A 13,584-nucleotide genomic window follows, 5' to 3' on the forward strand; every position below is an offset into this window, starting at 1 on the left:
GTGGAGAGGGATTAAGACCTGTGGCTGAAGGTAGGTTGTGCTTGGATTGATTTCCTTAATGAAGTCGTTAGACTTTTCTCCTGTGCGAGGCGCCAGTTGTAGCTGGTATTTGGCAGGAGAGGGCAATAGGGAACCGTCTTTCTGCGCTCAGGAGCGGATGCACGGGATCCCCAGCCACCTAACCAAGCACTGCTGAGTGCCGCGGCTGCCGTCTTCCATAGCTGGGTGTAGGCTTCAGATGCAGAAGACTTACCTGGGCTAGTCCCAAAGATGTGGTTAGGAGACCAATAATGTGGAAGAACCCAAGCTAGGACTTGAAAGGTCTGCAGAGTCAGAGCTTCATGACAGTACCTGGGTCTTTAATAATTGTTTGGTTAGGTATTTTCTTTCCATAAAGTCATATAAACAAGCAAGGGGAAGCTCTCAGCGTTTCTCGTTATCAAGGAAAGAGACTCCCTTGTGCTCTGCTGCGGTGGTGCCTGGGGACATCAGCTGCCACGAAGCACAGCTTAGGTAGCTCCTGCTGTGAAGTGCAGCAGGAGAGACCGCACTAAGCAGTTGTGGGTGGTGACCTGTCTGCCAGCATGCAGCAAAGCTGGGAATCTTGGCTTTTATAAAAAGTCCACTTGTACCCCAGAATTACTGCCTGCGTTTGGCCAACGGTAACTCATTTATCTTGCTTGGTAAAAGGTTGCAGTAGCAGGGAGCTTCATAAAATCCTGTAAGAGAATGCTGAGAAATCCACCATCACTCATACTTCTCTTTTGTTGTTCAGAAATGGCACCTCGTAAGGGGAAGGAGAAGAAGGAAGAGCAGGTCATCAGCTTGGGACCTCAGGTTGCTGAAGGAGAAAATGTGTTTGGCGTCTGCCATATCTTTGCTTCCTTCAATGACACTTTCGTCCATGTGACTGATCTCTCTGGCAAGTGAGTATTGAACACTGGTCGCCTCCCTGCAGTACCTGACTCCTTCGGTTTTGAAAACAGAAATTAGATTTGGCTAGAGGTTCCACCAAAGTCCTTGAGCTTCTGCTGAGCTGTAAGATAAGATGGTGTGCGTACGTGACCATAGAGCAGATGGCTTGTTGTGCTCGTCTGTGATGAATATTGTGCTCAAGGTACTGGATGGCAGTTTGTTCATCCCATAACATTGAAAATACCTGGTTCTGTCTGTACCAAGAAGCTGGTTTGTGGGTTAGTTGGACAGTTAACTCTGTCCCAGCCGAAACCAGGACAGGGAGGAAAGAGGAAGGGCTTTTTTCTGAATGTCATCTTTCCCTTTCGTAGGGAAACCATCTGCCGTGTGACTGGTGGCATGAAGGTGAAGGCGGACAGAGATGAGTCTTCTCCCTACGCGGCTATGCTGGCAGCCCAGGATGTTGCCCAGAGGTGCAAGGAACTGGGCATCACTGCCCTGCACATCAAGCTGCGTGCTACCGGTGGGAATAGGTACGTTGGAGGGGCTGGGCCTGGCGATTCCCAGAGGATGTGTCCGGTCTTGGAACCGTGTCAGGTTGTACCACATCCCTTCTTTGCACTGCCTCAGTTGGTAAGGTAGATGCACCCTGTGAACTTGACTTTAAACTTGACCCGAAGGGTGTCTGTCATTTTGTACGGTGACTGGCTGATGTCATCTCTCCCTGAGCATCTGGAACTCCTACTGAATGGGCGTCTTCAGTTGACTGGAACTGGGGTGTGCGCTTATTTATCTGGTAGTGGACGGGGAGGTGCTGTCAAACTTGGAGATGTGTTACCTTGGAATGACGGTGAAGTGCCTGTCTGGTGGCTGATTGTGAATGGTTTGGGTCTGGGGAGAGGAGGGGGGCGAGTTCTGGTATCTGGATGTTTTGGGATGGGGAAACTGTGATTTTAACACTGTCAGTTGTTTGTGAACTGTGTTCAACTTCTGAATGATTTAAGGGATTATGGGTTCTGACTCTCTCCTCCAGGACCAAGACTCCTGGACCTGGTGCCCAGTCAGCCCTGAGAGCTCTGGCCCGATCTGGAATGAAGATCGGCCGCATTGGTGAGTGACGGAGAAGGCGATAGCTAGATGCGTATGTCATTGTATGTCAGTGCAGAGCGTTGCTACTTTTTGGGTTTTTTAAACAAAAACCAGTTTTGAGGGATTATTTAGTAAAAGGAGCTTTGTAGGCAGATGTGCCACTTGGTATGATGATTTAACTTTGGGATGTTCTTCTTGGCCTCTGTCAGATGGCACTGAAGGTATGGTTTAATTTAAACAGATTCTTAAATTGACGATTCACCAGGAGGTGGCATGAGCAGACTTGAGAAACCAAGTTTCTGCCTGCACAATAAACCCCAGCCGCACAGCAGGACGCTGATGTTCCTCTGACATAACAGCGTTTGTGCCAGAGCTGTTCAGTCACCCAGAAATACTGTGTTGGTCTTGGTTTAAGACTGTAACTCAGTAATAATGGAGTTCCTCCAACTGTTTGAGGGAGAGTCCCAGACTTTTGTAGGGGTGTCACAAGAAGCAGTGGTGGTGGCTGCTCTGAAAGTTACCTCAAGCACCCTCTGTTTCTTTGGAAACGCTGTGGCCGCTTGGTTTAAGCGGGATGGGAGATGGGGATTTTTGCTTCCTGAGCATTAAAAGCCCTGGGTACCCAGCCCGTGGCGAGTTCACAAGTATTTTCACTCCCTGGGAGCGTTCATTCTGCCTGTGCGTGGCTCCTGCGGTGGCTGACTGCCGAGGTGCAGCCGTGGGATGTCGGGGTGACTGCTGGGGTTGGGTGGCTGTGCCCGGTTGGTTTCTTGGGGTACCTCTGGAAGGTAACTGTGTGTTTTGGGTTTTCTTCTCCCCGCAGAGGATGTCACCCCCATCCCCTCTGACAGCACTCGCAGAAAGGGTGGTCGCCGTGGACGTCGTCTGTAAACAATGCTGCACCTTTCGTTATTAAAGCTCTCTTTTAAACCTCTTCTCAGCTGTGTGCTTTCTTACTGAGGTACGCTCAGAAGTCGAGCGGCTTCAGTGTAATTACATCCACGAACGGCTTACGCTCTGAAGCTGGGCTTCTGGTTTGGGTTGGGGTTGTTAGTACTGCTGCAGCAGAGGTGCTTTTGAATATATGTGGGAAAAGCTTCTAAAAGCACTGGAATTACAGCTCCCTCAGCTGCTCTGTTTATATATTTATACTTCCAGAAGTATTTAAGAAAAATGACTCCTCAATTCCTAGTCAGGCCCTGCTTCCTGCACTGATGTTTGCCCTCCACGGAATGTGCTGCCATCACCTGGAATAAACGCCCATTTCCACCTTTGCCAATATTCTCTTCCTAGCTCTCCAGGTTTGAAATCGCTCCTGTGCCTGTCCCTTCCTTGGCTGTAGCAAGATTTTTAGACCAAGAGAAGATTCACAGGCATACAAGACTTGAGAAGTATAGTTTAAGATAGGTGGGTTCTGTACGCTCGTGGTGTCAAGGTTCTTTGTGCTCGTGGTTAAAATAGCTGTGGCTTCTGCAGCTCGAGAGAAATTGTCAGAATTCCTCCTGTGCAATGGTGATGTCAGCCCTCATACGGTGTAGTGCCTGTTTCGACGTGGGTCTGTTTTGTGCTATCCTGCGATGGGTAGGTAGGAGTTTATTGTAGAGGCAGCTACAACGCGTCATGCTTTGCCTCCTCAGTCGCAGTTGCGTCCTGTTCAGTGGGACTCTTCGCAATGAGCGAGGGAGCTCATCTGGAGCTGGTAAAGTGTTTGTCCAGGAATACTTGTGGTCAGGTTTAAGTGATGGTTATTTATCAGAATTGGTTGAAAAACCTTAGGATTCTTAGCACAGTTATATGGCAAATACGAATAGTCTTATACATGATGATGTGTGACCTATAAAATGAAGCTGGAAGGTGGTGTTCTGACGTCCTGGGCTCTCGGACACGGTCTCCCTCCAGATTCTGAGGCTTGAGAACCTCACTGCTTTCGCGTGGGCTCTTTCCAACACCTTTGCATCTTGAAAGGCTTTACAGGGGATTCCTTCACCTGCCCGCTCCTCCTGAGGCTCCCTCCTCTCACGGGAAAGAATGCTTTGACTGGTGGTGGTGCTCTGCTCTCCAAGCAGTCTCTGTTCTCGTAAAGTCAGCCTGGATTGGATCGAGGGCACGTTGCTCCTGTCGAGGTTGGTCTTCAGTTGTTCGAGCCCTAGCTCTTGCACAGTAAAAGGGGATGTGTTTCACAGCGGAGGAAACCAGGCTGTCCGGTCTGAAGCCATGGTGCATCTCGGTCTTCATAGTGAAAACTACTTGGATGCTTGTGGTTTCAAAGTGAGTCATGATCTCTTGGAGGTGTCCTTGCTGTGGAAAAGAAAGCTGGGCTTGTGAGCAAGCTGGGTTTTCTGCAAGCTGTTGCTTAATACATGACTTCCCCTTTCTGTGGAAAAAAAATCTGCCTGGACAGATGTTCCTAAGCCAGCGTTTCCCTTGGTGCAGCCATAGTGTTTTATTTGTAATTTTATATGTGACCATGGAAAACTTTAGCATAAACTTCCCCCTAACTGTCTTAAAAGTGCGCTATTTGCAGTTCAAATCACTTTTTTCCTGTAGTTGAAGTGTTCGTTGAACTCTGTGTGGAGAAGGTGCTGAAAACGTGAAACCAGCAGCGGCTCAGCTGACGTGGAGCTGAACTGAAGAGGGAAGAGGGCAGGGGAGCGGGATGTTCTTTGCGGGAGGCGAAGGTGCGGTGTGTTACAGCTCTAGTCAGTATTTTTCATATACTCTTACATAGGGTGAGACCTGTTGCTGTTCTGGCTATGTGTTACTTTGTGCCAGGTGACATTAACGTGGCTACTTCACAGGGTGCGTTTGGGGAAAGCTCTACAGGAATATAAAATACAATGCAGGACCTTTGCAGCGGGACAAATTTAACAGACCCCGCTCATCTCTTTGGGTGCAGTTTGTGATGGTTTCTGATCGGTTCCGTCTCCCTTCCGCTGCCCACCGAGGCAGGGCACAGCCACCCTGGCGCAGGCTAGTTTAGCCCTGCTGTTTTTAAGGGCAGATGTGGAAAAGGGAAAGTGTCTGCTCAGTACCGCTCCGAGGGCACGAGAAGGGAAGCGGCTTTTCATCCGGCTGGTGGGTTCCCCGTGTGTAGCAGGGTCAGGCCGACCTGCAGGCAGCACGGACCTGGCTGGCACCCGGTGGCGATGAGCTTTGCGGTGGCATTGGCCTTGCTCGGCTCTGGAGAGGAGGTTGCTGAAGCACCAGCTGGGACGTTCATGTCTAACCTGAGGCAGGAGGAACCCAGACCTACTGCCCTGCGTGACGTATCCTCCCCTGGGGAGGTTTTCTGGGGCTTGCACAGGTGGCAGGAGCTTTGCCCAGCACAAGAAGGTGGATTTGCTTTATTAGCCCTTAGTCTTTGGAAGCAGGAGCTCTGCTGGGTGCACAGGACTGTCCGGGCCGGCCGAGCTGCTGTAAGCCCAGCCAGTGCCGCTTGCTGCCCTCGCCGTGCTGTGCCGCGGGCAGGGTGTTTCCTGGGCTCGCTGCACAATTAATGGCAAAAATTGCTTTTTATTTCTTAGCCGACCTGACGTCTTTGAAACAACTTCCTGCGTCAGTGTGAAACCCCCCAGAGGAGAAATGGTGAATGAGGAAGAGAAACTGGAGAGCCAGGCAGGTGCCTGCATGGAGCGGGCTGCCGGCATGCGTCTGGAGGCTGTCTGGAGGGAAAGACTCTCCTGGCTGAGCAGCGTGGATGAGTTTGATGGCTCTTGCCAGTTCCTGCCCCTACCCAGCCGGCTTGTCTTGTGTGATTCGGTGAGGAACTGCATCACCTGCAAACCCCCTGCAGCTGGGTGACTGCTCCCCGGCTGCGTGGGTGGGGGACACGTGTGGCTGCCCACCCTGTGTCTCCGCAGCAGGGATGCTCATCTCACCGAGGGCATGGGGCTGCTCGGGGGCTGCAGTGCATCCCCAGCCCACAAAGTCCCCAGAGACAGGTCTGCGTTCACTGGTGAGCCCTGCGGCTCAGCCGTTCCCCTCGGGTTTGCCCAGGGCCGATCCTGTGCTGCCGAGGGTGTCATCTCATGGGCAGCGAGGAACACAGGTTTGTTCACCAAACGTCAGCCTGCGCAGGGTCTGCGGGCTGAGGGCTGCAAGACGGAGGCTGGGCTGGTAATGAATGGCTTCACGTGAATGCCCGCGGGGTTATTTCTGCCTCCCTGCCTGAAATAATTGCTCTGCTGGTTTGGGTCGAGGTCCCCGGGGAACGGGCAGGTCTGAGCTGAGTCCTGAAACTGCTCCTTTGCTCCAGATGGCTGCTTTTCCCAGCAAAAGACAGCTGGTTCCCCAGCCTCCTGTAACGGTGCTTGTCAAGTTTTTCATGGGCAGCACAGAATGTGCACAAATACGAAGCCTTGGGGGTGACAGGGTGGTGATGAGCCTGTGCTGGGTCCGGGTGCCGTCCTCACGTTATGGAAGAAAGCGTGGGGGATAAGGCAGGCTGAAAGCTGCTCTGTAAAAAGGTCTGCGTCTTCCCAGGAAAATCAATTTACAGACTTACAACACTTCAGATGCCACGGCCCTGTGCAGGAAGGTATACTGGGGGGAAGTACTGAAGAAGTTAATGGAAATGACTGGGTGCAGAGCAAGGGCTGGTTTGGTGCTGACAGTCCCCAGCTGGGCTGGGGGCTCAGCCTGCCTGTGCGGGGGAGCGGGGCTCTCCCCCACCCCCCAGTTTATCGCTTGCATTTGTGGTTTGCAGGGTCGGGTCCAGCTCCATGAAATCGCTGGGGGTTTCGCTCGCCAAGTTCCTGTTCAGACTTTCCTTAGTTCCCCTTAGGACTGAGGCCGGTCACGGAACGTGCCCAGAGCGTGCCCCCAGGGTGGGGGGCTTGCAGCAGTGAGGAGCCAAGCAAAGATTGGGGCTGTGAGAAAAAAAACTGTGTCCCCCAAACCCCCTGGTGCCTGCTGTGGGCTGAGAGCAAGGGGAGAGCTGCAAAATTTATGGAAGGGTTTTATGTGCTTTTTTCTTTTTTTTTCTCCCTCCTTTTTTTTTAAACACCTCAGATGGTTTCTAAATGCAGCATCACCTAAAAAGCAGTGGATAAGTTATTTGTCTTCAAAATAGCCTCTGGGGAAGAATGCAGGTGGGGGCAGGAGCTGGGGACGCAGGTGGTGAGAAGGATGGAAACCCTTGGGCAGGGGGTCTGTGCACCCCTGGGTGCCCTGGGCCTTTCCCAGCTGGGTCGCATGATCCTGAAGCCCTCCTCCTGCACCAGGGCTGTGATTTCCCACCCAGGAAGCCAGAGCATCGTCCCACCAGCGCCTGCTGCTCCTCCAGAAATAGCATCTGCGGGGAGACCCTGCCCCACTGCTTGGAAATGCTTTTACATTATTCCTTAACCCTGCTCTCCCAGCACGCTGCCGGGGGCTGGCCGTGCCGTCCCTGCCGGCGGGATGGCTCCGGGACTGACCAGGGAGAAGGGATGGAGTCCCTGAAGAAACCTGCCCGTGCTCGCCCCAGCCTTACCACTTTCTGGCCCTTGGGCCGTGTGTGGGGAGGTTTGCCTGGTAACTGGTGATGCTCGGATGGATTGTTTTTAGTTTCACACTCGGAGTTTCACTTTTGGCGGAACCCTGGGCCGTGGCCGTGCTGGGTCCTGATGCTGGAGTCGGCTCGGTGCTGGGTGCGGCATGCCCGGCAAGGCCAAGCCCCATGGCACAGCGCTGGCATCGGGGGCTTGTCACCCCCAGTCTGCCCCGGGTCCTTGTATAAAATCACGTAAAATCAGCATTATGGGGGTGGGTGGCTGCTCTTGCCCACGTAGTGCTCGTGGGGCTGTGGGGTGGGCTGGGGACCCACACTGCCTGTTCCCACTGGTGCTTTGGGGGTCACCCATCTTGAGGGGCTGCTTTTCCTCTCTTGGGTTTGGGGGTTCAGCCCCCTGAAGCTGCTGCAGGCAGGGCAAGGGGGGGTGCTGCAGGAGGGAGGGGGGCTTGAAAACACTTGGTGGTCCTTTAATCGTTACCCTCTCAGCCTGAGAGGTGCTGGCCAAGCACCCCTACCCGGGGGGGGGGGGTCCAAAGTGACCCTCGAGGGGGGGATCTGGGCCAAAGTGCAGCTTTTCCATGGCAGCGAAGGTGAGTGAGGAGGGGTGTACCCTGACGGCATGCCCCCACGGAGGGTCCTGCTCAGCCTTTGGTGTGGGGAGCCCTCCCCATGGCATCCCACCTCGGCATCCCACCTCCTACCTCTTTCCTCACACGTTGCCTCCTACCTCCCACCTCCATATCCCACTTCTCGCATCCTGCCCCCCATATCCCACCTCCTGCCCCCCCCCAAGGGGTACCAGAGCCCCCAGGCCCATGGCACCGGGTGTCACCATGCAGGGTGTCATGACCTGCCCGTGGCGGTGGGGTGGGAAGCGATGCCCCACAAAGTGGCTGCGATGCTTACAGCTGGATCCAGCATAGTTTCTGGACCGGAGACCTGCTGAGCAGAGGTCTGCCTGGCAACAAGTGATGCAGCTGCTGGCAGCCAATGGGGCTTTTTTTTTTGCCCCCCCCCGCCCCGGGGTGGCAGGGCAGGGTGGGGGCCTGGGGGGTATTTCCAGCAGCAGCACTCGGGGTGCACATTGCCCATCGGGGTGCCGACAGCAGAGCCATGGCTGAAGAGCAGCGGGACCTCATCTCCGACCGCAGCAGCGGCGTGCTCAATGTCGGGGACGCCCAGAGGTGCCACTGCTGGGGGCACGGGGATGGGGGGAGCGGAGGTGTGGGGTCAACGGGGCATGGGGAGGGCAAAGCAGGCACGATGGGGACGTGGGGCAGAGGGGGCATTGCGTGGCGGTGGGGTGGAAGGCGATACAGTTAGGCCAAGGGGGCACAGAGTGACTATGGGGCAGAAGGTGGGGGTCACACTGTGGCTATGGAGCACTGTGGAGCCAAGGGCGCCGTGGCGTGGCTATGGGGTGGACGGGGCCGGAGCATGGCTGTGGGGCAGGCAGGGGCATGGGGTGGCTATGGGGTTGAGAGGGGTCACTGTATCTCTGGGGCGGATGGGGACATGGCATGGCTATGGGGTGGACAGGTTTACAGTGTGGTTATGGGGCAGACAAAGGCATGGCACATCTATGGCGCAGACAGGTTCAAGTCATGGCCATGGGCTGGACGGGGGAACAGCTATGGGGCAGGCAGGCTCAAGGTGTGGCTATGGGGTGGATGGGAGCACAGCATGGCTATGGGGCGGGCAGGCTGTGACGTGGCTATGGGGCGGGCAGGGCACAGCGCAGACCCAGAGCCCGGCGGACTTTGTGGGGCCACTCCCCGTGTCCCAACCAGCCCCCATCTCCCAACCCCCTTGGGCCCCCCCCCAAACACTTCCAACCAATCAGAAACCCGGGAGCTCTGACATCATCAGTCACCAGGCAGACATCCGGGCAGCGAGTCCAGCTCTGGACATTGCCTGCAGCAGCAGCGGCAGCCGGGCAGCACCCATGGGTGTCCCTACCTCGTCGGGCAGTGGAGGCAGGTGGTGGCTTCCTGGGGTGCTGCTGCACCTGCCAGTGCCCCGTTCACCCCAGCGGGGCAGGACCTGGCCCGGGGAGGCCTTGGTGGCATGGCAGGTGGCCGCGTGGTGTTTGGCTTTGCCTTCCCTTTGCATCTGAGTGCAATGGCGACACTGCGACACCCACCTGCTTGGCCTGCCTGTGTCCTGCCTGCGCACTCGGGGTGCCCCGCGTGTTCACTTTTTGCACAAAATTTAAAAAATTAAGAGCAGTCCGGCATCCCATGGGATATGTCCTCTGCCCCCCCCAGGACCAGTGAGGCTTCAGGTGGCTTCATCATCCCGCAAAAGGCGATGCCCAGAGCGATGCCGTGCCCCAAAATCCCCTGGCAGCGCCCTGCCCGTAGCCGCCGTGTGCCCACATGCTCCTCGGGTACCCCTCCCGTGCCTCCCCCCATCCTGCCCCCGCAGTGGGTTTCGGTTCCCCCAGTGCGGAGGAGTGACCTTCACCCTGAGATTTCACTTCTGCACGCCGCGACGGGGGAATTTGCATTTGTCTGGCTGCAACCCCCCCGAGAGAGGGGTGTTTGGGGCGGTGCAGGGGGCTGACATGGGCTTCAGGAGGGGTTTTTGGGAGGCGGTGATGGCAGGGTATGAGGACATCTCCTGCTGCCAGTGGCTAGGGCTGAGCTCTCTCTCCGTGTCCTGCAGGTCCGCGCTGGGCCGCAAAGCCGCCCTCTCCATGCTCTCCATCTTGGTGGCCCTGCTGATCGCCGGCCAGGCTGTCACCGTCTACTTTGTCTACCAGCAGAACGGGCAGATCAGCAAGCTGACCAAGACCTCCCAGACCCTGCAGCTGGAGGCACTGCAGAGGAAACTGCCCGCCAGTCAGTAGCCCCACGGGCACCAGCGTGGTGGGGGGGGTGGCCAGGGAGAGGGGACGGGTCCCCCCGCCCAGACCACCCAACCTGGCACCCCTCACACCGCTCCTTCCTTGGCAGGTGCCAAGCCGGTGAGACAGATGAAGATGGCCATGGTGAACACGCCCGTGGCCATGCGGGTCCTGCCTCTTGCCCCCTCTGTAGGCAACACGGTAAGAGATGCCCACCACTGCTTGGCACTGGCTGCTGCCTGCTGCCCTCAGGGCTTGCTGCCAGCCCTCGCGCTCACTTTGCCTTTTCTCTTGAGGACATGGCCCCCGCTAGCAACAAAACCGAGGACCAAGTGAAGCACCTGCTGCTGGTGAGGTCCCCCGCTCCCCCACCGACCCATAGCTGCCCCCTGCACTGCAGGAGGTGATGGGACCCTCTGTTCCCAGCTCGCTGTCTCTTGGCTGGGTCTGGGGTCTCTTGGGGCGCTCAGAGCTGGTGGGAGCTCCTGGCCTCCTGCAGTGTCCGTCTGGCTGATATAAGCAGAGCTTTACCCCCTCCCTCGTTTTTCTTTGCCCTGTCTCACCGTGGTGGTCACTCTGCAGCAAGCAGACCCCAGGAAGACGTTCCCGGATCTGAAGGACAACCTGATGGACAACCTGAAGAGCCTGAAGAACACCATGACTGATACGGACTGGAAGGTCAGTGCTTGCTGCCATCCTACTCTTCGCCTTCCAGGGGCACCCCGCTTCGGGGAGGGACTGGGGTGTCCCCACCTGGAAAAACAAAGTCCTGCTTGAGCCAGGCTTGGGTGACTCCCACCCCAAAGAAGGTGGTGGTGCTCACAACCTTCCTTGGGCCAAGCTGGAGCTTGCGGCACGGCTCCCCTGTGGTGCACCCCCCCCCCCCCCCCCCCGCCAGTTAACATGCTGGTTCCCCTTCTTGCAGTCCTTTGAATCCTGGATGCACAAGTGGCTGCTGTTTGAAATGGCCAAGAACCCCAACCCAGAGGAGCGTAAGGCGATCCCAGCGGAGAAAGGTATCAGGGATGGGGGCTGCTGAGCTGGGGAGGGTTGGGACTGGCCCTTCAGGAGCAACCACCCCCCGGGAGGTGCCAGCACGGGGCTTCCCAAAGGCAACTGCACCCTCCATCCCCTGACTGGTCAGGGACCTCTTCATTCCATGGGGACCCTCTGGTTGGTGGCCTTTAGGACATCACAGAGCCACTGCCCGCTGCCTGCAGGGCATTCGGGATGAGCAAATGTCTGAAAAGCAGGAGCACCACACCAAATCCTCAGTCCTTGCCTAGCCCAAGAGCTTTAGAAAGGTCACCCGGGTGGGGCTTGTTCGCTTTTTAAATTTAATTTAACTGCTTCTGGATAAAAGCTCCTGCCGAGGAGGCTGCCAGGCAGCAGAAGGGCCCGGGGGGCTCATGGTGTCTCCCCTTTGTTTTTATTGCCCTAGTGCAAACTAAGTGCCAGGCGGAGGCCAATTCTGGGGGTGTCCAGCTGGGTCACTTCCACCCACAGTGCGATGAGAACGGCGACTACCTGCCCAAGCAGTGCAATGCCGCCACGGGCTACTGCTGGTGCTCCTACAAAAATGGCACCAGGATTGAGGGCACTGCTACTCGGGAAAAGCTGGACTGCCCTGGTAGGTCACCCGGGAGGGGAAGGGAGAGGAACGAGCAGCATGCATGAATGCTCCCCCTCGTTTTGCTTGCGATTAGGGAGGAGAGCTGCCAGGGAGAGGAGAGGAGAGGAGAGGAGGGTAGCCAAGCTGTAGAGAGCATCCCTCACCCCTCTTTGATGCCAGCATGTTAAGGCTGGAGGGGACCCTAAAAACCACAGCTCTCCTTGGGTAGCTGCAGCTACAGCAGAGGCATGCACTTAAGGTTTTCCATGAGCCTCCCTTGCCCCCAAACCCACAGCTCAGCAGGTGGGTGCAGGCTCTCCCCCGCTGCCCTCAGAGGGGTGGGGGTGATGGGGAGACACCCCTCAGGGGTCCAGCACTCACGTCCTGCCCTCCCTCTGCAGGTACTGCTGTGGCTGCCACCACGGAGCCGGAGGAGATGACCTCCAGGGTGGACGTGGCCTAGCTGGGTGCAGAGAAAGGTGAGAGTCCAAGCGTGGTCGTGGGACTGGGAAGGCGAAAGCCCTGGGGGAGGTACAGGTCCACCCCCAAGAGCCAGGGCAGCACCACAGCATTGCTGGGGAGGCAGCCGTTGCGATGGAGACACAGCAAAAGCAGCCTGGGCTTTGGGAGGTCCTGGAGCCGTCTTACTGACTCCCTCCTCTCTTTCCCCAACAGCCAAGTAGAAGAGGATGCCAGCGGATGCCTGTCCCCTCTTCAGCATCCCAGCTCACGTTTTTTTTTTTTTTTTTGCTCTATTTCATTTCTGCTCTTACATTGCTTTTCCAAGGCGATTAACAGTGGGCACCCCTGCGCACCCCTGCCCCTCAATGCATCGATTGTGACCCTTCCCCTGCTGCAGGGCACCAGACAGGGCTGAGCTGCCACCAGGATCAGGGCTAGAGGCAAAGTGTTCCCTCAGAGGGTGGGTAAAGCAGGCTGGAAAATTATTTCAACGATGTCAGACCCATAAGTCCTGTTCCCTTTTGCTCATCAGCACCCCACAGCACCCAGGCAGCGGCAGGCGCAGAGCTCACCCCTGCTGAAGAACGAGCCACTAATGCTTTCTTACACTGAATGAACATTAAAAGCAGCAAAACCACCTCTCCCAGCTTCTTAACTGACCCCCGTAGGATGGAGCCCTGTTAGATTACTAGAGTAGAGGGGTTTTATTGCAGAGTGCTCAGTTTTGTAGATAGATGTTCACCTTTTGCCTTCAGGCTGAAGAACAGCGGCAGCAGTGGGTAACAGTGGGCAGAGGGGCTGATACTGGAGGCAGAGGGGCTTCTAATTTTTCTGAATATATCTGATAGTTCCTTTATAAATGACCTCACAAGCTAATTATTTCAAATAAACTTTTGAATAAGAAAGCCTTGTAAGCAACTCTAGCAGGCCAGTGTTTGCAAACAGTCTGCAGCTGTCCTAAGTTAAAAATAAATGAATCTTAAGAAAAAAGGGAAAAAGAAAAATCTCTGCAGAGACACTTGGACATCTGTGCCCCCATTCAGGATCGTACACATTCCTTGCCACATTCCTGGCCCATCACTTGTTCGATCTCCCCGGCACCCTGGGGTCCCCCTGCATCCCAGCACAGCCTGGGAGGCTGAAGTCACCTTTAAGTGAGTCACA

At 56.0% G+C, this 13,584-nt stretch overlaps 2 protein-coding genes across 2 annotated transcripts; both read left to right on the top strand.

The window, feature by feature from the left end:
- Positions 1–774: 774 nt before the first annotated feature.
- Positions 775–2,938, top strand: RPS14 (ribosomal protein S14). Its single transcript, XM_050905246.1, has 4 exons — positions 775–926; positions 1,287–1,448; positions 1,949–2,025; positions 2,828–2,938. The coding sequence occupies exons 1-4, from the start codon at positions 778–780 to the stop codon at positions 2,893–2,895; spliced, it is 456 nt and encodes a 151-aa protein (XP_050761203.1). The 5' UTR covers positions 775–777; the 3' UTR covers positions 2,896–2,938.
- A 5,663-nt stretch (positions 2,939–8,601) lies between these two features.
- On the top strand, positions 8,602–13,327 carry CD74 (CD74 molecule). Its single transcript, XM_050905181.1, has 9 exons — positions 8,602–8,682; positions 10,166–10,341; positions 10,456–10,547; positions 10,643–10,696; positions 10,929–11,024; positions 11,272–11,362; positions 11,788–11,976; positions 12,360–12,437; positions 12,634–13,327. Exons 1-8 carry the CDS (start codon positions 8,612–8,614, stop codon positions 12,419–12,421), a joined length of 831 nt encoding a protein of 276 aa, XP_050761138.1. The 5' UTR covers positions 8,602–8,611; the 3' UTR covers positions 12,422–12,437; positions 12,634–13,327.
- The last annotated feature ends 257 nt before the right edge of the window (positions 13,328–13,584 follow it).

Source organism: Gymnogyps californianus, chromosome 14, assembly GCF_018139145.2.
Source record: "Gymnogyps californianus isolate 813 chromosome 14, ASM1813914v2, whole genome shotgun sequence".
Taxonomy (NCBI): Eukaryota; Metazoa; Chordata; class Aves; order Accipitriformes; family Cathartidae; genus Gymnogyps; species Gymnogyps californianus.